The sequence below is a fragment of the Dioscorea cayenensis genome, chromosome 14 (genome assembly GCF_009730915.1).
Source record: "Dioscorea cayenensis subsp. rotundata cultivar TDr96_F1 chromosome 14, TDr96_F1_v2_PseudoChromosome.rev07_lg8_w22 25.fasta, whole genome shotgun sequence".
NCBI classification, from domain to species: domain Eukaryota; kingdom Viridiplantae; phylum Streptophyta; class Magnoliopsida; order Dioscoreales; family Dioscoreaceae; genus Dioscorea; species Dioscorea cayenensis.
Genome location: NC_052484.1, coordinates 15,668,731 through 15,694,289, shown reverse-complemented (window position 1 = coordinate 15,694,289; position 25,559 = coordinate 15,668,731). Strand labels below are relative to the sequence as shown.

At 34.8% G+C, this 25,559-nt stretch overlaps 3 protein-coding genes across 5 annotated transcripts; 2 read left to right on the top strand and 1 right to left on the bottom strand.

The window, feature by feature from the left end:
* The first annotated feature begins 849 nt into the window (after window positions 1–849).
* On the top strand, window positions 850–6,231 carry LOC120276547 (beta-glucosidase 12-like). Of its 3 annotated transcripts, none has more exons than XM_039283315.1 (14): window positions 850–930; window positions 2,513–2,657; window positions 2,742–2,811; window positions 3,558–3,616; window positions 3,731–3,806; window positions 3,937–4,014; window positions 4,098–4,185; window positions 4,617–4,872; window positions 4,974–5,089; window positions 5,168–5,385; window positions 5,470–5,501; window positions 5,572–5,674; window positions 5,764–5,872; window positions 5,954–6,231. In XM_039283315.1, the coding sequence occupies exons 2-14, from the start codon at window positions 2,523–2,525 to the stop codon at window positions 6,120–6,122; spliced, it is 1,509 nt and encodes a 502-aa protein (XP_039139249.1). In that variant the 5' UTR covers window positions 850–930; window positions 2,513–2,522; the 3' UTR covers window positions 6,123–6,231. The 3 variants fall into 3 exon arrangements, with proteins under 3 accessions (XP_039139249.1, XP_039139248.1, XP_039139247.1); XM_039283314.1 differs by having other exon boundaries at window positions 850–960; XM_039283313.1 differs by lacking the exon at window positions 850–930 and adding an exon at window positions 2,048–2,060.
* Window positions 6,232–6,551: 320 nt separating this feature from the next.
* Window positions 6,552–18,907, bottom strand: LOC120275517 (protein TIC110, chloroplastic). The gene is made up of 15 exons (XM_039282126.1): window positions 18,358–18,907; window positions 17,942–18,001; window positions 16,177–16,300; window positions 15,986–16,054; window positions 15,508–15,606; window positions 15,052–15,118; window positions 14,619–14,683; window positions 13,949–14,043; window positions 12,585–12,712; window positions 12,400–12,500; window positions 11,070–11,286; window positions 9,535–9,689; window positions 8,787–8,912; window positions 7,710–8,675; window positions 6,552–6,916 (listed from the first exon to the last, which is right to left on the bottom strand). Exons 1-15 carry the CDS (start codon window positions 18,840–18,842, stop codon window positions 6,671–6,673), a joined length of 3,003 nt encoding a protein of 1,000 aa, XP_039138060.1. The 5' UTR covers window positions 18,843–18,907; the 3' UTR covers window positions 6,552–6,670.
* Window positions 18,908–21,027: 2,120 nt separating this feature from the next.
* On the top strand, window positions 21,028–25,223 carry LOC120275104. Its single transcript, XM_039281599.1, has 6 exons — window positions 21,028–21,493; window positions 21,572–21,670; window positions 23,261–23,438; window positions 24,092–24,189; window positions 24,630–24,691; window positions 24,778–25,223. The coding sequence occupies exons 1-6, from the start codon at window positions 21,062–21,064 to the stop codon at window positions 24,935–24,937; spliced, it is 1,029 nt and encodes a 342-aa protein (XP_039137533.1). The 5' UTR covers window positions 21,028–21,061; the 3' UTR covers window positions 24,938–25,223.
* The last annotated feature ends 336 nt before the right edge of the window (window positions 25,224–25,559 follow it).

Sequence of the window (25,559 nt, the reverse complement as noted above, 5' to 3'; positions counted from 1 at the left end):
GGATGACCGGAAACGTGCTCAAGTTCTGCAACAAGAAGCGGATGAAGAAAGTCCGGATGCTAGTGATTTCTTCTACACGATAACATGATGAGCACACCCTGCTCGACGATCATTGAGTCCCGACCAAGACCTAGATGGTACTCGATTAAGTAAGTGGGTGACGATTATAATGTGTAATAGAACTACGTGGGCTTTGATTCCTCTTACACCCAGGAGGATACGTAGGCAACTTAATTCGGCATGTAAACGAATTAAGTCCAAAGCCCATTTATTTCAAATTTAGTGTAATTTCAATTTTTGAGTGAAATTTAGATGAATCATGGGACATCTCTTATTACTTGAAACTTGTAGTCTTCATTTTTGGGTCTTAATTAATTCATTTTTTTATATGAAATTTTTCTGAATTTTTTTCTTGAATTTTTCACAAATTTTTCTCATTTTTTTGAATTTTTTCTGAATTTTCTGTAATTTTTTTAAATTTTTTTAAAAAAATTGAGGTGGGCCACGACCCGGCCCGCCAGGCCCCAGCTGCGGGCCGACCCCGGGCAACCCGGCGGGTTGGCCCGCCGGTTTGGCCCGGCCCTCCGGGCCAACTTGGGAGCCGGGCCGTTCCGGGCCCGGCTTCATGTGACCCGGACCCGGCGGGTCCGACGGGCCAACCCGGCGCGCCGGGTTCTAGACCCAGCCGGGCCGGGTCCGGGTCAGTGGGCCGGTGAACCGGACCCGGCGGGTCGTGCCCGCCGGGCCCGGTTACCCGGCCCGTGCCCACCTCTAGTTTGAGATGTGCAATTAAAATAATCAAGGCTCTATACCAGTGTCTCCATCACTCTCTTCTGTTTTCCCCCTGCTTCTACCTTCTACTTAACCATTGTCTGAAGTAGACTTGGCAGTTGAGACGTTGTTGGCCTAGCCGCCGGAGGAGGCATTAAGGTCACGGCCCATCCTATGTTCTGCTTCTTGGTGAGAATCAATGCCCCAAATTACAACCTGTTCTTTGTGGCTATATATATTTATTGATTTTTTTTTTGTTCTTTTTAGTTAGAAGTTAGAAGTTCTTTGTTGTTAGAACTTAGAAGTGAAACCAATTTCATGCTATAACTCACTCACTCACTCACTTACTCACTCACTCTAGAGGCTGTATAGATGATTTTAATTTCTTTATTTTCTATTTTGTTTATGTTGAATATAAGTTGTTTGTTGTTAGAACTTAGAAGTGAAGCCAATTTCATGCTATTTATGTTGAATATAAATTCTTTGTTGTTAGAACTTAGAAGTGAAGCCAGTTTCATGCTATTTATGTTGAATATAAGTTCTTTGTTGTTAGAACTTAGAAGTGAAGCCAATTTCATGCTATAACTCACTCACTCACTCACTCACTCTAGTGGCTGTATGGATGATTTTAATTTCTTTATTTTCTATTTTGTTTATGTTGAATATAAAGTTATTTTTTTAATCTTGATCAAAAGAAAGAGCTTGGATATAACCATGGTTAATAACAAACTTAATTTGGTATATAATTTGTGTGAAATTGTTAAACTAATGAGTAATGACCTAATCCAAATGAACTGAAAACTGTTACCTCTCAATAGCAAGTAAAATATGTGGAATATATTTGAAAGTTTTGTTTTTTTCTTTCTAAAACATTTTAGAGAAATCTTTGTTAAGTGCTACCACAGCAATAATCGAGCGGTTGAGGCACTTGGTTCCCAAACAGGAGGTTTGAGGGTTTGACTATCTCTTAATGTATGATTAAGGCATAGTAATAAAAAAATCTATGTTGGGGTGGCTTGTTCTCATTTTAAAAAAAAAAAAATCTTTGTTAAGCAAAATATCTCAAGATTTGTTTAGAGTAGAATGGGAGGGATGGTCCAGCAGTGTAGACTGTAAGAGGAGAGTGGAAAAGTAGTAGGAAACTCATGAGTTAGTAATTTAATACAAGCAACTACAGTACACACGCCCTAGGACATTTCACATCTAATTCTGCTAATTGCTGTAGTTGTTAAATACAAACCAAACATATTATCAAGGTCTAACTCCGGCTGAAAGGTTATGCTGAGAGGGTGAGACCCCCAAGCTTATATATTCAAATTCATATTTATCAAATTAACCAATGTGGATTCTTAGTTGCTCTAACCTTTTTTTTATAATAATTTACACAAAAGTTATCTAATATGTTCTAAAGAGAAATCTTCTTCATATATTGTTGAAAATTACTTTGAGTGTTTTAAGTGATTGGGATTTGGATCATAAAATCTTTTGACTTAACTTATTAATCCAATTCTTTAGTAAAGCTGATCAAGTTTATTAATAAACATACCCAACATAAATTTTTCTAGCAATTCTCCTGCATCATATTAAATAACTGCAAAACTATGAAAAAGCTACTCAGAGAGTGCATTATACTTAGTTCATAGCAAACCTTTTCTGTCTTTCCATAAATGCAGATTCTTTCCATTCACAAATGTCAATAGAGTCTATATATTAAGAGACTTACATCTTTATCATGTCATAGTTTGTTCGTCATGGCTGAGAAAGGACTCTCTCTTCTATTCTTCTTCTTCTTCTTGCTTGCATTGCTGGTTGGAGCTGTGGCCGGGCTCAACCGGAGCAGTTTTCCGGCAGGTTTCATCTTCGGGACTGCCTCCACGTCCTATCAAGTCAGTCATCTATTTCTTAATAAAAATGTTTTGGTGAGGTTTTAATTATTGATTTCATTGTAATTATGATCTTCAAATATATAGTATGAAGGTGCTTGGAATGAAGATGGCAGGGGCCCAAGCATATGGGACACCTTCACTCACATGCATCCAGGTTTATCTTTGTCATCATTTTCATTTTTGAAGATAAGATAAATAAATAAAAAATTTTATAATGTTCTTGATGTTGAAAGATTGTGAACTTGATTACTATAGTTTAAACATAAGGGTTTCAGTTTTGTATCTAATCTTTCCCAAGATTGTTAAGGCATGCATGGGTTGTTCATAGCTTTATTTGTGTAGATATAGAAGCCCTTAATCATCCTTCATGGCTGGTTTGATCTCATATTTTGACCATTAGTAGATCTCCTATGAGAAATATTTTTCTTGTTTGTAAAAATTTATATTCATCAGAGGGAGACTTTGTCTTGTGTGTATAAATTCATAATCTTCCTCATATCTTTAGCATTACTAGTTTGATAAACAATTAAGACATTGCGATAAATAAATAGGAAAATTTAATTTCCAAAGATAAATATAAGATGCTTTAGACATTGTGTTCCCATATTCTTCTTTTTTCCCCTCTCCAATGAACTTTGTTGCAGGAAGAAAAAGAAAGATAAGGTGAAATTTCAACATTGTTTAGTCATGTAAGTAGCTTTCTACAAAAGAGGTTAGTGTAGAAACTTTGGACTTTCATGGCCATTTGAAAGTCTGCATGAAAGACCAAGATAACTTCAGGCTTGAACTCCAATTAGGTGTTTAATATTTCAGCACTAACTTAATTGTCACTTCTCAACTGTTAGATATAATATAAGTTTATATTATATTCAACATTACTATATATTTTTCTTCTTGCAGAGTACATAGCAGACCGAAGTAACGGTGATGTTGCCGTCGACTCGTATCATCGCTATAAGGTAGATACATGGTTTCTGAAGGAATTTTATTTTTCCTTTTATATACTACTATTCTCAAAAGAATAACATTCTTAAATTTTTAGAAATAAGTACTAATGAGTTGAATATCTGTAGGAAGATGTAAAGATCATGAAGGAAATGGGAATGGATGGTTACAGGTTCTCTATCTCATGGTCTAGAATCCTGCCAAGTAAGTAGAGCCATGACTTTATTAAGTCTCTTAAGATTTTATTTTTATCATTATTTGTTTATAAATGGAAATTTTTTATTTATTTGGGAACTAATTAATCAGTAATTTTGTATCTAATTAATGTTGCCAGACGGGGGTCTAAGCGGAGGGATAAACAAACAAGGGGTGAACTATTACAACAACTTGATTAATGAACTCATATCTAATGGTTACTAATCGAATCACTCTATGCTTTTCCTCATTAACATGTCCTTAAGTTCTAATTATCTTGGTTTCCCTTTGTTTAGTCAGGATTAAAACCCTTTGTGACGGTATTCCATTTGGACTCTCCACAAGGTCTTGAAGATAAGTATGGAGGTTTCCGAAGTGAAAACATTGTGTAAGGACAAGTGTTTATCCCTTTCATTTTTTGTATGTTTAGATGCTAAGTGCATGCTTATTTTGAAAAGGTTCTTGAAACTCTCATAATTTTGTTTTTGTCTTTCGTTGTTAGAAATCTTGTTTCTGTTAAATGTTTTACAGAACAAATATTAAAAAAAAAAAATCATTAGAGATATTTGTCAAGAAAAGGACAAGCAAATATTTTCATATCAACCAAACCTGAGTGATTGTTTTATATAGCAATTTATGTATGTATTTATGAAGCAGATATGAAAAGTTTTGAGAAAATTTTTGAAAGAACCGTAGGAATTCTAAAAAAAATTAGAAGGAAAGAGATTTTTTTTCTTGAAACTATTTTTATAATTATTACACAGACTCATTTTCTTTGTGATAACTGATGCGAATAACTTTCTTTCTCTTCCTTTTTAGGTCGGACTTCCAAGATTACGCAGAAGTGTGTTTTAAAGAGTTCGGTGACAGAGTAAAACATTGGATTACACTTAATGAACCATTGAGTTTTTCTAGTTCCGGCTACACCATTGGAAATGGTGGATTACATCATTGCTCTGCTCATGAGGCTCAACATTGTCTCGTCAATGACTCAACCAGAGGCCCCTACATTGTGGCTCATCATCAGCTCTTGGCTCATGCTGCTGCAGTCACCACCTACAAACTGAAATATCAGGTAATTTCTTTTTTTGTTATTACGTTCTAATTTATAATCAAGTATATTTTTACCATTTATATCTCATTGATTTTGTATTATATCTCTTATAATTTATTTAGGCACGTCAAAAAGGAAAAATTGGCATAACTCTGAATATTGGTTGGTATATTCCGTACACCATCTCAAAGTCCGATTATGTATCAGCTCAAAGAGCTATGGATTTCAATTTAGGATGGTAAATCTTTGTTAACTTCTCTTTTATGTGCTAATCTCTTCTCTTAAATGATTAAATTAATTTATCGTTAATCAATAGGTTCATGGACCCCTTAGTGTTTGGAGACTATCCTCGTAGCATGAGAGCTTATGTTGGAGATCGTCTACCAAAGTTTACCAAAAAGCAATCAGAGATTGTTAAGGGATCATTTGATTTCATTGGATTGAATTACTACACTTCTTCTTATGCTCGAAATATTCCTTCATCAAACATAGTTAACGTAGGTTTCGAGACAGATTCGCATGTAGAAGTTACAGGTAACTTTTTTTTTTTTTTTATGAACTTTAGTTTTATTTTTTCATTGTGCTGATTTAATTCTCAGTGAGTTATTTTTTATATAGCTGTGAGGAATGGCATTCCGATTGGACCACAGGTAATTGATAATACCTTCTCGATGATCTAATATATTGTATGCATCTTGTAAATGAAATGTATTATTTCAGGCTGCTTCTCCTTGGTTATATGTTTATCCTCGCGGAATAGGCGATCTATTGATCTATATGAAGAACAAGTATAAGAATCCCATAATTTATATCACGGAGAACGGTAATTCGATTGACCTCAACCATTTATGCATATGTATTTTTTTTTCTTTCTTGATTAAAAAAGACGGAAAATATTTTGTGATTTTGAAGGAGTTGATGAAGTGAACAATGGAACATTACCACTTGAAGTAGCACTGAAAGATGACATGAGAATAAACTACCTCAAGCAACACTTGATCTATCTTCGAAGAGCGATCCAGTGAGTAAATTAAATTTTGAAAATGATTAAATTACAGTGAGTTAAGAGATTTATTTGTTTAATTGTGAAAAAAAAAAACAGGAAAGGGGTTGATGTTAGAGGATACTTTGCATGGTCTTTGTTGGATAACTTTGAATGGCTGAGTGGCTACACTGTTAGATTTGGGATAAACTATGTGGATTACAAAGATGGCTTGAAGAGATATCCCAAGAGTTCTTCTTTGTGGTTTGGTAAGTTCCTTAAAAATTAAGTCAAAACTGTCCTGATTTCTGGTTTCTGGCTATGGTTTGATAACTATTAAATAAGAGGATGTATGTCCATTGAATTGCAGTTCATTGAAAGGGATTTATGATATTTGAATGGACCAACATATTTTCTGATTTGTATTTGTAGGTTGAGAATCATGAATTTCTTTTGATCCTTATTAATAACCAAACGCCCTTTCATATGGACCTTTGCAACCAACACCAGTAACATGCTCAGTATCAATAATCACCTACAAATAGTATAAATAAATATAATAACCTTCCAATGTTTCATCATACAATTTTCCTTAGTAATATCTCAAGAATTCATACAACAGACCTAATTAACATTTAAGGATAAGTACATCATTGCCGCTGTCTCAAGTCATTCCTGAACCTTTATATCTTTTTCACCCAAACTCAATGCCAAACAAAAACAGCAGTTCAGACAAACAAAATTATCGATGCCGAGATAAACTATAAACCACGACGAAACTACCAAAAATGGGCGAAGGTTTAGACTCGATTAATTGTTTGCCATCAAGTTCAAAGTTTAGAATACGAATTCCTCCTCTTCGTTCTCAATGGGCAGTGCGCCTCGCTCAGCTGTGTCTCTGAGCACGGCAGCGGTTGCATCACTGATGCCGAGAATATACTGCAATCGGGACAAGTTCTCCGGCTTTGGGATACTCTTCAGATATATACAGTACAGGTCTGCAAGCTCTTCCGGCGACGACCATGTTAAAGGTTCCGAAGGGACTGCCATGTCACATGCAAGCATGTCATTAAGAGAAGCAACCTGCACCAAAAGTATTTCTTTTATGTTAGATGCAATCCAAGTACATCTTGTTTGAGTGATTTAACCCATCAGTTTATACATTTGTATTTTCCTACTTCAATACGCGCACTTATACGATGTTAAATTCAAGACTAATACATTATCTACATCTGGTTCAACCTAAAAACTTAAGTTAATATAATGAGAGACCCAAACTAGTACAGATATTCATTATACTCATATTTACTAAACCGATTTTAGATTCAACATTGGTCTGATGTAGTAAAAGTAATGTGTGAATCAACTAGTAATATACTGGTGAAAAAAAATTACATAAGAAGAACAATTCTCAGAAGAACAGCAAGAAGGAATTTCCACTAATCAAAGGAACTGGCTAATGAAAGTGCTAGTTTATATATATATTTGTAGCCCTTGGCAGCATTTGGAACTTGGGAATTAAAAATAAAAAATAAAAAAATCTTCAATACAGAACAGAGTCTGAAGGAAATTGCATACGCTGATATTTAATTGTAAAATCACGAGAAATCATAAGCTAAACAAAATTATAACTTGATGAAATGAAAGAGATTTTCTAAACAAAAGATGGTTCGACTCAGCGAGAATGGTCGATCATTTATGACGGTAAAACAAGATTCTCATTGGAAAAGAAAAACATAAAGGATTTTCTGTGTAGAGCTTCAAATTCTTATTGAATTGCATATTAATCATCTAAACATGCACAAGTGGACTATGAAATTTCAAAACCTTCAAATGCTATTAGCAAACTCAACATGATAATGGGTCAAGAACATACCACTCCTTCGCGGTTCCTCTGTCGCAGCAGTGCAACAGCTTGCACTAAAGAGTTTGATAGTCTATTCTTAGCAAGCTCAAGAACAACGTCTTTTGCCTTCTCAGCATCTATACTTAAATCAGCTGGAATTTTGACATAAACCTCTTCTGCGTCAAACACACCTGTACCTGATGAAAATATCTCTTCCACGGTTTTCTTAAAGAGGTTCTCACGTAATCGTTCCGAAATCATGCTATCCAAATCAACTTTGGCTTCTTTCAACTCACGAACCTGCTGTATACCAATCCTCCCTTGAGTCACAGCTGTTTCAATAGCAGCTGCCATCTTTGTGGTGGTTATGTTCTTGATTACCTTTTGAGCATATTCACCAGGCAAACCCACTTGCTTCTGTGCTTCATTTAGCTGTTCTATCCTGGCCTTTGTCAACTGTCCATCAGCAAGTATGACCTCTGCCTGCTTCATAAATGCCTGTTCAGCCAAATTTCTATGAACCTCCACAATCTGTTTACCAGTCAATCCCAAAATGGTGCCAAGCTGATTAAGCAACAAATACTCAGAATTGTCCTTCTTGGTGGTTATCTGTGCTCCAAAGGGAACTACAGTAACCTCACCAGAAAGGCAGAAAAGCAAGTAAGTCCTGTAAAGGTCGGTTCTGTCCCTCTCAGGAAGATCGTCTGTGAGAGTTATTTCTGTCTGCACAGGCTTTTCTAGCTTAGCTTCAAGCTCTTTACTTGGTCTAGTCTTCCGCAGAGTTTGCAGGGACTCCCACTCATCTTCTTCCTCGGTTTGCTTAGATTCATCCTTGGTTGGTTCAGCTGATGTTACAGACTCTCCTTTAATATCTGATATTAATGGTGTGACAACCAAAGTATTGAACACTATCATCTTTTTCAGCTCTTTTGCAGATTCAATGCGGTTACCAGCACTGCGTGCACGTTGTACATATGTAAGGAATACCTTCCTCACCTGTGCACAGCAAGCAGTCAATAAGATGAAATACACTAAATCTCACATTCAAAAGAAGAAGCCCTCTCATCCAGGCAAAGTTGTATTTCACAAGCAAGCTGAAATATTTACCGCTTTGCTAGCAATGGCAATGGCACTTTCTGTTGTTAAACGCAAGCCTTGTGAAGCCTTCCTAACAGCAGCTCTAATCTCAGCATCATACCCCTCAACACCTGATGCAATTGCATCCTTAACAACCTGCAACAGTTACTTCAGTGTAAGCAGGGTGAAGCTGATATGAATGAAATCGGACCCACAAGTAATACAGAGCACACAAAACCCAGCATGTAACTAAAACGGTAGTTCAACCAAACTTAAAGTGTGCTATGTAATAGCTAGACATTCAAATCACACCATCCGATAAAAATCATACAACAAAATTCCTTCTCGTCAGTTTCCAATAAAGGATACTGTTCTTCTAACAATTTCATGTAATAACAGTGGTGCAGCAGCAGGAAAAATCTAGCTTTTGCTTTTCTAAAGGGACTTGATACTAAACAGGGCTATCCACAGAATAAGTAATATTAGGTCAATTCAATATGGTTCAGTAGTCGCATAGTCCATGATAGGTATGACTCAACAAAGATTAAAATTCCTAGACTGTTCGAACATTGCAACTCTGGTTTTACTGTTTGAGATAAATAAAGGATATGATGATGGTGAGCATACACTAGATCGGCTTCAATTACTTCTCTATACAAAATAATCACACAAAATTAAACAATAACCACAAATGTCCTCTAGACTATCTCATACAATAAATTCAATGGAAAATTTTGTGAAAATCTAAAGAAAACAATCATTCCTATATGCAACTCACCTTCTCAAACAACTGGCCACAAATATCAGCATGTGCAGCATCAACAACTTGTTGACGAATGCATAAAAGGACTCTTAGACGTAATAAAGAAGAAACATCTTCCTCACTCAACTCGCCTTTAGCCACACATTGCTGGAGCTTTTGCCTATAAATTTCTACAAAAAATATATAATAAAAACTTAAGAAATTAGGACAAAAGCCAATAAACACATCATTCAATATCAATATTTAAAATGAAGTCAAATAGACAAACATGAAATATGATAGGTCAATAAAGTCAGGACCCTAAAAATTTAATAGGTAATATCAAAATAGTGTTTGAAGAAGGGAGAAAGGAGAAAAATAAACTACATGAAGTTTATCATCCACATTATCTGAGTGTCATTGGTGCATTCCTCACAGCATGATCTGCGCACTTATTTAGTATCACTCTGCTTATATTTTCTAAAACCATACTTATCTGGTAACTGGATCTAGGTTCAACAGTTCAACTCAACCTTAATATACCTATGACTGGTGCTTGGTTCATGAGTTCTACATGCCTTGCACCAGCGTTCTACCATTCACAACTATCACTTCTCCTTCAATAGGCAATAAAAAAATCATGATTGCTCAAGATAAACAAGCATAACTCATAGATTAACCAGAACAGAAAATATAAATTTGTAAACAAAAGAAAAGGTGTTACATAGAGATTATCCCATGTCAAAAAATAAAATAAAAAGAAAAAGATAGAAAGAAAGATAGAAAGAAGAAGAAGAAGAAAAGAAAGAAAGGAAAAAAAAATGAAGAGAAAAGATTTTACATATAAATTTGGATGCAGCAAAATTAACAAATATTTTCAAATACCAAGACTGAAATGCAAAGTGAACCTTAGAATTTTACCAAAAGAAAGTTAATAATGGCACATTTTAGTAGACCCATTGAGATAACAGTGAACTGAATTCCATTCAAGCCGTTTGCTTTGCCTTTTTCACTGATCCGCTAAGTCTAATTGTTATTTATTATTTTACATTTTTGACATAAAACTCAAAGGTTAAATATTTTAACAATTAGGATTTCCCTATCAACTAAGCATCTAAAAAAATGTAAGAATAGAAAGCCAGGATCATGCTTAACTGATGCCTTGTTCAATGGAAAGAGGGGAATGTATCAGAGAAAATTTACAACACCACTCTTCTTGTGACATGTATTAACTGGTTTTCAATAATATCCGCAGCGTCAGTAGCTGTTTGGAATTATTAAACTAAATAACCACAGGTTGTATCAAGGAAGAAGGGTGTCAACATATGAAAGGGCCTTAGTGTTTGGAACTTTGTTCCCCCCACCCCCGGCAATTATAAAGATGTACTCGGTGCATTTAAATCATGCTGGTTAAGAACATCTTCCAGAGTCATCAAAAGGGCTAAAAAACAGATATAAGAAATTAATAGTAGCATGTCCAAGGTAGGAAACACATTGAATAGTACAAAATATGGCATAGAAGTGCAAATAGATACTTGAAGAGGAATAATTACTTAAACATAACCTAGTACCTTCATGAATTTCACTAGCCTTATGTGGATCAAAGTGCAATGCATCACAAAGATTTTGAAGGAAAGCAGCTTTGCTAGGAGCTGCTTCCAATTCACCACCAGAAAAGGCCTGTGAAAGCCTTCTCCGATAGACCTTGGATGTAATGTCCACCATAATGTCTTCTGCCTCACGATTTCCTAAACCAAATATGATCTTCAACTGGTTCAAACCCACAAGCTACATTATCAAGAAAACCAAGATTGGGATTAGGTAATGATGTTATCTTATACAATAAAGAAAGTATAAAATACTTGAAAATACTTGAGAGTACAATATTCAGAAAAAACTTGGATTAAATTTCCATAATGTCTTGACAATCAAATTGAGCTTGCTTAATTTGGGATACCCTCTCCATATTGCAGTTCTCCAAGTGAAATGCGTAACACTTTAAATCTGTGCCATCAATCTGTCTTGCTTAGCTGCAAGCAACTAGATTCTATTAAGTATAAGGTTTTTAACTTGCAATTTTTCTTTAAAAATTCCTAACTCGTAAGGAAATTTGGTTAAATATTGATGCGTCTTTCATCCCACCCTCCAACAAAATTCCTCTTATTTGACTGCCGAAATCAAACTCCCTTCTAGCAAAAATAATACGACCAAATTAAATATTACAACCAACACCACCGTTTGGTTTGCTCCCAAAGCAACTCACAACAATAACACGGGAAAATTGTCTAGAAAGTTGCGCCAAGGAATTCAGCATTTTGGATAAAGTTTAATTCATGAATGACACATGACTGCAAAAAATCTTATCCAATAGTTCCACTCTAACAATTAGATTTATAAAAATTATAACATTGTGTATTGTGAATCCCATAAGTGAGCAAGTTCAACAAATAGCCCAAGAAGTGATGAATAGAGCTCACATCTAAACAGCTTAAAATAACAACCAATTCAGTCTGCAGGTGTTAGTTTCAGATACAATTAAGTTTCCCCCTAAAATTATCTGACTGACTAGCTGTAGATAAATAGAGGTTAATGATAAAGAGAGGAAAATAAAGGGTAATACGTTGCTTGTAAAGTATGGATTGATGTTATGACTTATAAAAGGTTGTATTTCTATCGTTCCCAACACGCACCAATTTGACGAGTGTCGAGGATTTTAGACCAAAGCTTGAGTAATTATTAAAATGGATTAAATAAGGTTGTCACAAGATAAAGTGCAGATTAGACTCAGGCTAATTCACCCCACTTGCAGTAAAATGCTTATGCAAAGTCATGAAAACATTATTATATATTTTAAGTTTTAACCAGGGGCAAGGCCATGATTCATGTAAAAAATTTCTTCACCTTTTTTTCATCAAGGAATCCACTTGAAAATGATTCTGTTGCGTAAGCCCTATAAAGTAGCTTCAGATCATCGATTTTCCTATCACCATCAAACTCTCCACCTAGAATAGGTAAAGCAAACATTGTTATTGTCAAAAATCAATAGCAAGCATAAGATTGAAAGATTTTCATGGTTACACATTTACCTAATAAGGAAATAGGTCCAAGTCCTGGGGCAAACTGACCAACTTCAGAATGTTTGCTTAATGATACAAGCAAATTATTGAATGCCAACACCATTTCAAGTTCGTCAATAACTTGGACTGTTCCCTTGCTGGCAGCCTCTTAAATTGTTAGCACATGTATAAAACAAAAATAATAAAGAATGAAAATAAACAATCAAATTCTTAGTAAAATGTAATCTGTATTTCAAATTTTCAATTGCATAATGTTATTGTAAAAAGCTGAATTCTTATTCCATCAGTGAATCCTAGAGACTTGCAAGATATATATATATAGTATAAAGCCCAGATAAGGTGAGCAAACCAACTAGATAAGGATAACATGAAATCAACTAGAACTAGGATAAGGTCAACTAAACTAAATTAAACACATGCTGGCAGTTCCCACACCAAAAATTATATTAAAAAAGCAGGTTACACTAATACATAAATTGCTCATTTACTTATGTAAATAGAAGCTCAAAGCTCAATTGTTCTATCACAAAGAAATCCTTGAACTTATGGCAAATTCAAAATAAAAAACAAAGAAATAAATAAGCAAAAAATAAAGAGCAGATTCTAATATGTTAGTGTAGCAGGAAATGAGACAAACAGCTGAGGACTAAATTCCTCTTAAATGCAATAAACTTAAAAGTCCTGTGTCTTCATCAAGGAGAAATGGAAGAGAAGAAAAGAAGAGGGACTTGGCTGGATAAAGAAAATAAGGTGAATGAACAAATAAGATATTTTTTTCCTTTATTTTCTTTTCTTCCCCTTCCATCAAGTGTATGCACAATATTAAGCTTCTTTTGTTTGGCATATGGAACGTATCTTCCTACCCCAAGATTTTATTTGTAATGAAATATAATGAAATGGAAACAGAATTTAACTAGTTGTGTGGGGATTTTGTAGGTCAATTGAATTATTATTTTGCAAGTTCAATCAAGGTTTCATCATATTCAACCTAGAATAAACATCAGCTAAGCAGGTGGTACAAGATGCTTTCAATGGAAAACTTATTTGCCAGCCCAATTGAAAGTAACAACTAAATAGGTCAACACTACCAACTTTAAAGTGTTATCAATGATAATTAGCACCAATAATACTATTATCTTGTCCTGGAAGGCCAAAACTAGTTGGTAATAGCAAGCATAGCAAGTTTCCACATGATCAAGAATGGCAGATAAACATAAATCATTGAAAAATATAGCTAAGGTACAATTTGTATAATGTAACTTAAAAAAGGAGAAAAACATAAATTTGAAGACACATCAAACAACAAATGTGAATCAGATGATAGTGTATAAATTAGAAGCCTTTTCTAAGAAGCAAAGAAATAGAGATCGTACACTGCTTTTGTTCGAGACTTGAGGATATCAAGAGCTGCTGAAATGTTTTCTTCAACCAGTTTCCGAACATGATCTTTGAACATCTCAGCAGCAAGCTGCAAAGGCATCATGGTCACATAGGTGACTCATATGCTATAACACATTGATAATTTATGTAAAGATATGCCAATTAAAATTCTTCCCTGATTTTATTTTTAACATTTATTCGAAAAATATGCATATCAGACAACCCAAAAAAAAAAAAAGACGTGAGACTTTTTAAATGTGTAGAATTTTAAAAACTGTCTTTGCATTTTTCTCATATAACACTACAACTAATGTTACATGATGGCAAATGAAAATCAACAACAGTTGACAAAATAATAGAAGGAATCTGATGGTTCTCTCTAGAAAGTTATACTTTTCACAATGCATTCAAATAAAAGCTCATATAACACCAAGATGATAAAGAAGTTCACAAATACTATAGCAAAAAATATGTATACATATACACAGTGACACCCATAAGTTAAGCCCCACATATTTTTCAATGTAAGCTATACCATGATAACTTGCTAAGGCACGACTATTTCAAGAATAAAGTTTATAGCATGAAAAACCAAACATAACCACAACTAAGTAACAGTTGGTCAAGGAAGAAAGACAAATGAAACATATTTGTAGCATGTACCTCATCAGAAAGTTTGTATAAAAGCTGTGATTCTCTCAAATCAATTAGCTGTTTCTCTTCAATATCTGAAAAACCAAAATGTGCATTCACATTATTCAGATCCAAGCTGCATAATGCCAAAAGAGGTTTGGAAATAGCATTTTCTATGAAGCATCACTAAATGAAGGCATGTATTAAATGGTTCACATATTAAAATGACCCACTGCAAACCTTCGTTTAATTCCATAGGTAAGTATAGGCAAAGCTAATTACTAAAAGTAATTGTTTGAATGTACACAATCCAACTTAGAAAATACAATAATACCACAATATACCAACATTGCATGTACCAATAATATTAAGAAACTCATAGAAGCAACCTCATTGATTATGAGTGACTAATCCAAGCCATTCAAAGTCATGTTTGAACAAAGAGAATGATTCTAGGCATTACCTCTTCCAACTGATTTTAGCTTCAGAGCGTATAATCTCTGAGCATTGTCCCGTATGGCAATATCAACCTGGAAGCAGACAAAAGTTACTGCATAGGAATCAGAAAGAAAAGCCTTGGCACACACTAAAAGCAAAAATGATTCCTGCAAGCAACAGAAAGCAACACATGCACTCACCTGAAAGTGCTTTGTTGCAGTTATATTGCTGAGGGGATCACATAATAAAAGAAATTAAAGTAACATTTGCAACTAATCTTTTCATCTCAGTACTACCTATGTCAGAGGCAGAAGGTGCTACAGGGAAGATACTGTTTTATGGTTTACAAAGAATATTAGAAAATTGGTAACTATACAAGCATTTGCAATATTAAGCAGTTAAGCTAAGATCAAATATTGTAACTCAACCAGCAAAGATAAAGAATGATAAAAAGATCTTAATATAAGTACAAAGAAAGTACCTGGGCATCAGTGACTTTGAAAACACGCTTCCAAGGCAAAAGGAACTTTGATGCTTCTCCAAATACAAGTGATGAAACATAGATGAGCTTTTGAAATGCCTGTTAGGAAATTTACAAGCCTTTGATTCAATCAACCCAAAAAAAGCTCCTATAAAACGATCTTCAAGAATTTAGATGATTGCAGCCTGTTTCTGTTTTATTGTCACACACACACACACACACAAAGACTGAACTTGCAATGTGTTTGACTCTTTCTTAGAGAACATTTTCAGAAAATTTTTCAAAATGATATCATTTTAGAAAAAGCTAAATATTGCTTTCTAAATCTGCTTTGCTTTCCAAACTACTGGTTAAATTCAATCATTTTCTCTCTACCACACTGAAACCAAATTTCTTCAAAGAAAATGAAAACAAAACAATAATATATATTTCTAGCTGCAAAAGCCTAAGGTAATGTGCAAGCATGTTGAAAACTTACTCTGCGTTGCTCTACATCAGCCTCACGATCTCCTGTTTCTAGCCTTTCTCGGAAGATGCGCCTTCCAATCTACAGAAATCAAAAGAAATTAATAAGGCAGTAAGAATAAAAGAAGATCTACACCATGCTCCATTACATAATACAGAATAAAGAAATTCACAAAACCAAAGATCCAAACAAGTTGACCATACCTCCATATGAACTGATGCTGCATCTGGATCATCAATTCCAAGAGTTTCTTTGAATTTGATGATCATCTCCACCTCATTGCCCTTGAGGTTTTCACCTCCAGGTGGAAGAACATAAGACACAAACCTAAATAGCAATGAAGGGTTGCATTAGGTATTATGCTTATCAAAATTTTATCAATGACTGCCCATGACTTTTTAAGGAACCTACATATCCAAAGAGAAGCTTATGAAATGAGGAAAAAATAAATAAATAAATAAATAAATAAGAAAAGAAACAAAAGAAAAGCAAAGCAAAAAAACAGGTTGTTCTCATTTTTGCTATATCTTTCTCTATGCTTGTCTGATCTCTTACAATACTAAGAAATATATTGGACCAAAGCCATTATGACCTATTTTTATTATTTTATTTTTATTTTTATTTTTTATTATTTTTATTTTTTTTAATCTTTTATCCTTATCTGCCTCTCGAGCACCTTGTGAATGAGAATTTTTAGGCAAAGGAAAATTTGGCACTATATGGAAGTAGAATGATTTCATGAGATACTACATGAATTTTTAGGCAAAGGAAAATTTGGCACTATATGGTAATAGGAGCAATACCTTCAGATGTGACATTATTCAACATTAATATTTCTTGATCTTAGGTCCAGAATCAAAACCAAAAGATGATTTGGACTTTAAGTACCATCTAATGAAAAAGAAACCAAAGGATTTGGAATTTAAATATTAAATACAAAGGGTAGCCTAAAGGTTCAACTTGTTGTGGGATCTGGTTGAGCCTTAATTTGAGGCTCGTCAAAGGTTTTTTTTGGGCCAAAGAACAGCTTCATAGTTAGATGGTAAAATATGCCAAAAGTGTATTCAGATCAAGGGGAAAAATACTTTGCCCATGATCTCTAATTCGGAATTTCTGAGGGGAAAAAAATGAAAATAATCTTCAAACGCTTGATATTGATTTGCCTAATCAATAAATAAGAGGATGATGTAGACCAGAATTCTGAGAGATTTACTTGGCCATTTCTACAAATTTAAATCCCTTCTGATGATTCTTGTAATGATTTAATTAATTTTATCTTTAATTTATCCAAAGTTCTTATAACAGGCAAATTTCAGATCACAAAATTGTGTCAACCATAAATTGAAACAACTGGAAGTAGGCAACTCATATAGTTGGATAAAATTCTCTTGTTCACATAACAGGAAAAGGAATCATGCACAAACCACACATACTATAATATATATATATATATATATGAGAATTTTCATTTATAAATGCACATTAGTTTGTTGTGAGAGCAAGCAAAAGCATCATCCATACAGCATTTATTTCCTAAAAAGCAAACCTAACTTGATCAAATCCAAGGATGCATTTTGACTCGTTAAACAGAAGATGAATATAAGGCTGCACGATATGGAATATGATTATTAAGAAAACTCAAAGCTTTACTTCATTCTCTAAATTTGAGTATATGGGAAAAGAAATTACAAGTGTGACTCAGTAAGTTATTTCTTAGTCACCATTGAGTCTATTAAGGCACAAACCAAATATAAGATATCACTATAAACAATTTTTTATTGTTTGTGAATGTGTGTGAGTGAGAAAGATTCTACAATAACGTATTAAGAATACATGCACCTCACAAATATAAATCTATTATTCATTACACACAAAAATATATGATTCACAATATTTCTAAATTATAGCCTGTGCCTATTCAGAATATTGATAGATGCATATAATTCGTAACTTCCTGATACTACTCACCGGCTATACAAGTCGCAAAGCTCTGCCTTGAAGGCCTCATCTTGTTTGTTGACACCATATCTTAGGGGAAAAAATCCAAACAAAAATACAGATAATTAGCTTCAATGCCCAACAAGTCATATTAAAATAAATAGACAAGACAAAGAACTTTCTAAAATTCAAAAATGTGCAAAAGAGTAATTTAATCATCCTATAGAGCACTGATACCTACTGCAATATCAATTCAACCAAATTCTTCAAAATAATAAATCCCCAAACAATCAACACCATTACTGAAAATATCAAACCCAACCATCTAAAACCACTGCACCTCTAATTTAATAGGAAACCAGGATAAAAACTCCAGAGAATTCAGAGGCTGAGTAATTCCATCAAAACTCAAGAAGCGAGAAAGTTTCAGTTAAAAAAACACTAACTTTTTCGCAACTCCGTCCACGTCCTCCTTCCTCAACTCCATCGGATCATCACTCCCAGCCACAAGATTATGCAAACTCACAGAGGCGACCTCCGGGGCAATTGAATTCAGAGCAAACACCGCAGCACCACTAGCCGCTCCAAGAACTGCAGCACCGCCGAGAGCCGCCGCGCGGCTACCTCCAAACCGAGAACCTAACCCAAACCCCGCCGCCAACGCGGCAGCAACAAGGACAGCAGAGCTCAGCACTCTCGCCGGAGGAGGAAGAGCGTCGACTATGACCTGGGGACCGGAGAGCTCCTTTATGCCCCCAAAGGCAGAGGGATCTACGGAGGACGCTGAAACGCGGCATCGGCGAAGAGTGCGGCGGCGAAAGGAGAGGGCTTTGGGGCGAAGAGGGTTGAAAGGGAAGGGGGAGAAGAGGAGGTTGCGGGAAGGGGTGGAAGGGGAGGGGAGGAGGAGGGAGAGGTCCATAGCCGCCGGCATCGATCTTCTCCTCCGCCGAGCAAAGCAAAGAGAGAAAGAGAAAGGAATGGGTTTTGCTGGAGAGGATAGAGTGTTCTTTTGTTTTGCTTTAAAAATGTGAATTTGTAATAAAACCCCTTTTTTTCTCAGAAATTTTTTTTTAAGAAGAAAAATAAATTGTAATGAAATCTCTTTATTCTCACATTTTTCTCACATTTTTTTTAAAAAAAAGGAAGAAATTTAATTTGTTGTAAAACCCCTGTTATCAGAAATTTAATAATAATAATAATAATAATAAGTTGTAATAATGTCACGCCCCGAACCCAGCTCTATGGACCCGGGACGCCGACAAACGGCCGTACACCTACAAGGCCGAAACCAAGTAGGCATACAAGGCCTCAAAACCTGAAAAAAAAAATAACAACAAGATTATGAGCTTAGGAGCCCAGTAAGTAACCACTAAAAATATCGGGATCACAAAAAGTTCAATAATTTCCAAAAAATACACAAAATGTAACATAACGGAACAAATATCAAAATAAAATCCAGAAATCAGAAATAATTCAAAATAGACTTAGTTTACCAAAATAACGAGCATATAAGTCCCCTAAACAACTAATGCCAAAATAAAATATCATAACTCATTTATTTAAACTCGGTGACCCGAGTCGGATTTCAGAACTCATAGGTTTACCCTCGGTGACCCGAGCCAGAATATCAGAATCCGTTATTCTTCACCGACGGAACGGTGCGAAACTATAGTTTATATGTCAGAAGTACGTGTCGACATGGTCAGTGTTTAACCCCCAGTGACAGGGTTATTGCATTGTTAATTAGGGACTACGAATTTCTATACAAAAATATATATATGTACATCAAAAATTATTGTCAACGCAGAAACAGTGAAATTCTGTGATCCCATTTTCTATCAAAAAAGTATTCCAATTATATCAAATAATCTATTATTAACTAACAGAATAATCCACACAAATAATAAAAAAAATAATTAAATATGGAAATAACCCACTAAAACAAAAATATCATTTCCCAGTAATTCAAATAAATTCAATTAATCATGAATTAAACAAATAAACTAATTAAATAAATATACTAATTCAAAAATATATATATATATACACACACCATGAATCCGTATTTTCCTAAAGGAAAAAAAATAATAATAATAAAAAATAACTAAAATAATATAGAAATGTTTATTTTCTAAACAATAAAATCCAAATTAACAAAATGATTATATAAACCATTATCGAAAATCAGAATTTGCATATACATATATGTACCGATTTAAATATGGTTTACTTACATGTCGATCGCTCAAAAACCCCCAAAATCCTATGATATTTCTTCGAGACAAAACCCTTGACGGAGAGACATATCCCCGTCCTCACCGCCGGCACCACACACCAAATCAAATGCCCCTTTGTTATCCGAATATTTAAAAAAAAAAGCAAAAATAATATGTATTCCCAAAAGAAAATATGAAGGAAAAATAATGTTAGTGTTCATTAAATCATTGTTAAAAGAGGGTGAGTCCAAACATTACTATTATTTTTTAAATAATAATTAATAATAATAAGAATAATAATAATAGAAGGAATTGGGGGTGTTACTAGAGTGAGATCAATTGAGTTCAACATGAGTAGTTGGGTACATAAGCTTGAGCTCGGCTGAAAATGAACTCATTTGAGTTTTGTTTTTCTAGCTCAAGTTTGACTCGATACATAAATTGAGTTACTCAAACTTACTTGATTATGCTCAATAAAAAGCTAACAAATTCGATTCAATCATAAATATTTTTATGCTCAAACTCAATAATAAATGTAAAGTAATATAATATATATATACACACACGTAACTATAACTACTTGATTAGGCTTGCAAGTACTCGAGTCAAATATTAAAATACTCGAACTTAGCTCATTTGACTATTCAAGCTTGAGCTCGATTCAACCATAATAGAGTCAAGTTTGAGTTTTCCTGGATTAATTGAGTTCTAGTAGTTTCCGTATAGTAGTGTTTTAATATTATATATTTTTAAGGGATGTAGTGCAAAAACTTTATTGGAATTTTTAATTTTGGATAATTTAATCAAATAAATTAATAAATTTCAATTTTAAAAAAAAAATTTAAAAAAGAAAAAAAAAAAACATTGTTTTTATCTCTTCCATTTGAGTTTATTAAAACTTTGGAATTTGGAGGGCTAAAGATAAACCCTAGCCATGGCTTCGGCCTCCTCCCTCCTTCTTCGCCCTCTCCTCCCCAGCTCCAATGCCCGCCTCACCGGGCATCCTCTACGCCCTCTCTCCCTCTCCCCTCGCCTCCCACCCGGCCGCCATCGCCTTCAAGCTCTCATCCCCAAAGCCAGCACCAGAACCCCTCAAGAACAATCGAAGAATCCTAGTAAATCTGATCAGAGTTCAGAGAAGTATGAAGATGTGGAGGAAGAGTTGCCTTGGATCCAGGAGAAAGCCATGGACTTGGTGGAGTTCACTGGCACAGTGACTCAAGCCATCCCTGGGCCTAGAGTTGGCCAGAGTCCTCTCCCATGGCTTCTCGCTGTGCCTTTGGCGTACCTTGGTCTTACCTTTGTCATTGCCTTTGTGAAGACTGTCAAGAAGTTCACCTCCCCCAAAGCCCAGCGCAAGAGATTGGTTTGCTCTTGCATTTGATTTGTTTTGATTTGGTATATAGATTTTGTGCTGTTGGATGATTGGAATTGTGTTTTCTAGGTCAACAAGAATGCTTATCTAGTGAAGTCGATAGATGAGCTTGTTCTGAAGGGAGAGAGTGGTGTAACACATCAGGAACTTCAGCATCTTGCTCAAAAGGTGCCTCTTTTAGAACGTTTTGACACTTGATTTGTCTCTGAACTCTTTGAATTTCTTGTGATGTAGCATTAATTCTGTGCGCATTTCTGTTGGTTTACTGATTTTGATTGAATATTTCCTGAATTTCTTACTTGCATATGGAGAATTTGGCGCCTAAGTTATTTCTATTTTTGCTGGTTATCTGCTTTTAGTTTGTTCCAAAAGCACCGTGGATAGGTAGCTCTAGCCTCTGGGGGTTCTCAAATTGCATGCTTTTCTGGAAATAGCGCCACTTTGTAGGCGGCATGATTCGTTTTGAGTGGATGCTCACTGAATTTCACTTGTTATTCACTGGTAGTTTGAAGCACAAAATTAAAAACTTCAGGTTTTTGCATGAGTACTTCAGAGTAGGCCTGGGGATTCTAAAATAGCAGTGCTGATTAAAATAATGGCCACTTTTAGGCAATATGATTCCTTTTGTGTAAGCAAACTGTTTTTCAAAAAATGGAGCACTGTGGATGGTAAGATTTTCTTTTTATTGTTTTAAGTATGCATAGATATTGCAGCAAATTGGACTGGATTCTTTGAGTTTGGCGAAGGCTTAAAAAATTGAATTCATTAGCTTTGGAATTACATGATCTCAAACCGGAGTGTTTGAAACTAGAACACCTTTGCTATGCTGCTTGTCTAAGAAACTCTTGGCTTCTAATGTATCTCCTTTTGAAGCTTGTCCATGGGCTACCAGCACTTATGCCCCTCTCTAACTACAATCATTGAAATCCTATGTTTAAGTACATGCGAGCTGTGAAAAGCTTGTCAGATTGATCAAGATAGTAGCAGCTGGAAGTTTGGAACCCATGTACATGCATAGTAATACAGCTTGAGAACCAATGAAGAAATTTTTAGAGGGAAATCTTATATTGTATTTCACTGTATTAAATGTCTTCTTTGGACTAGAAGTTGTGGTTGTCTTGCAATAATAATGTCACAAGTACTTATTTGGCTGCAACCTTAATTGATTAGAGGAGTTGCAAGTTGACCATCTGTTTGGCGGTCAGCAGTGTGATATCTAGTAGGAACATGTGCTTTGTGGAGTAATATTTTCCATGTCCTTGTCAAACAAATCACAGGTGATCAACAATGAAAATTTTCCACCTTTATCAGTCCTATTTTTAGGATGTTTCTTTTCCATTAGCGTAGAAATGTGCCAGTGCTATCTTTGAGCATCTAATGTCATTTTGAATATTGCTTTTTAATGTTTAACGTGAGGAGTTGGCTTATTTTCTCTTTAACCAATAAGTACCATTTGAACCCAAAAGTATTTAGTGTTTGCTATAAGCTTATGGCCTACTCAATTTGAGAAGAGGATGCTGATTAAATTTTATGCCAAAAACCTTTTATCCTTCAAAGTGATTCCATTCGAAGGCAAGTAGATTTGTTTTCACTTCTATAGCTGTCTTAAATATTATATAATTAGTTAATGGATTTGATTGTTCTGAATTCAGCTGGTTATAATGTGTACCATCTTTCCCATTTTTCTTAAATAATGGAGATTCTTGAATTCTCTTGTCTCTGACTTGGTACTTGCCACAATTCTCTTTTTGTTTTCAGACAGACTTCAGCATGGATGAAATTTTGAGGAAGTATATTCGGTACGCATTGAATGAAAAGCCCTTCAATCCAGTTTTGGTTGTAGATCTGCTACGTGTCAGGAAGGCATCAATGCTAGAGGATTCCCAAGTTGCCGAGGTTTTAAATGAGATTTCAAGGCGAATTGTTAAGGAGAAAGGTGACCTTTACTGCCTTTATTTCTCTGCAACTACCTGTACTGCGATCTCAATTTGGTTTGATAAATGGATGTGGGTGTCGTATCGATAAATATAAATCAGTAGATGGTTGGCACATCAAATTCCTCAATTCTGAAAATGTGGATCTTCGGAATAGAGCTGTGGTTGGTGGTTCATATCAATATTACTATATGCGTACACACATGTTCTATTGGTGTTACTAATCATTTATGTAATATGTAATCTACATGATTTGTTGGTGTACATATTTTGCTATGTTGATAGAGGTGTGCTGGTCTGACTTAAGTGAGTTTCAGTGTTCATACATCATATATGTTCAAGTGTGAAGGAAAAAAAAAAATATTTAAGGTTTGATTTTCGTACTTTAGCTTATGATCTTTGTTTCCGTCACAGCTCATGTTTAATTATTCGTTCGAGTACTTTGAATTACTTCTGGAGGGAACATGATTTAGTTTACTAAACTGCTTCTAGCAGTGGGCAGAACTGGGATGAACTCTGAGCTAAAGGTAGACAAAGTGTGCAAGGACAGAATACTTACGAATGCGAAATAACAATATATAGTAGATCTTAAATTAGGCTGGCTGGTTTTGCTGCATTCAGAATTTCAATTGCTAACAGCTTGTCTATCTTTCAGGCCCAGTTGTGATGGATTTGTCTGGATTCACTGAGAAGGGTTTTAAACGGAAGCTTGCTGTGCAAGCTCTGTTCGGAAAAGTTTTCTATCTTTCTGAGGTAATGCAAGTTTCACTTGACTAAGAATTACATTTTGTGAATATTTACTTCAGAATCAATTTTACAAAAAGAAAAATGTCAAATTCAATTAATTTAGTCTTGGAACACAAAAGCTGGAAGGAAAAATACATTCTTCCTTTGGTGGGAAAACCAACTATTTTGAGTGCTCACCCATTTCTCATTTAGTCCATGCAAATTCATAACAATTTGCCACCTATTCCTCCACTTCAGAAAAGCAAAACTATAGCCAGTTGCATTTTTTCATTGTTGTTTTTCACATCAGTTTGCGTAATCTTAGAATACATGTGGTAGTAAACTCAAAAGAAAAGCTCATCATTTTTTTTTATCTGAAAACAAGTTGAAGATCATTTGTTAGCATCCTCAACCAGTAATTTTGTTATCATGGTCTCACAAAAAGTTTGTAAATCCACTTTGGACAGCTGCCAGAATTCTGCTCAAGGGACAGCTCATTAATTATTAAAGAGATATTTGGAGTAACAGAGTACGTCTTCATCAACCCTTAGAATGTGTCACACCATAAACATATCTCAATTCTTTATTTATTCTTACCCTTTTGCTTGTTTGCAGTGAGGATGCCGAAAAACTTAGGATTCACACACTATCAGAAACAAGCGACGTTGAGTCACTCAACAAAATGGCTGGTGTTGAAGATGCTGAATTACCGCATTCTAGTGACCCACTGCCACCGGAGGTTGATGATCCCGATTCAGGTGCTGAAGATGACTGATATATCCTTCTTTTTTTCAACATCTTGGTGGCTCAACCAATTTGTATCCAAGTAGGAACACAGAATCTCCGAAGATAGAGATTAGTTTTCGGCTTCTAGTTAGTTTATCAGAGCTTTTGTGATGTGAAGCTTTTGTGGAGTGCTTCTGGTGTTGTTGTAATGCTGATACACTCAATTTTTATGGCTCTTGTTCATCCATTTTGGTGATCCAAAGGGAATGCAGTTAGTTTCATTCATATGTTTGCTTGTTGTAACTGATTTTATTTTATTTTATTTCATTTATTTATTTGGTTTTTGGTGTAAATTAGTATTGAAAATTGACAAATCATATGTTTAAATCTTTAATCATTGAAAGAACTGATAGACGCCGAGTTCTTTTTCACTCCAAGTTATTTTTAGATGTTTGTTTGTATACAAGTATAATTTTTGGGTAAAGAGAAAATAATAGTATAAACTTGATAAACATTTTGAAAATCTAAAATAAATAAATATTTAAAAGGCAAGAAAAAAAATCTCTATTCACAATTAATGTAGCAGCCTCATCAGCTCATCCATTGCTCTGTAACTGCAGTGGAGATTACCACTCTTAATGATGCCTTTTGCTGAGACAAATGTAAAGGAA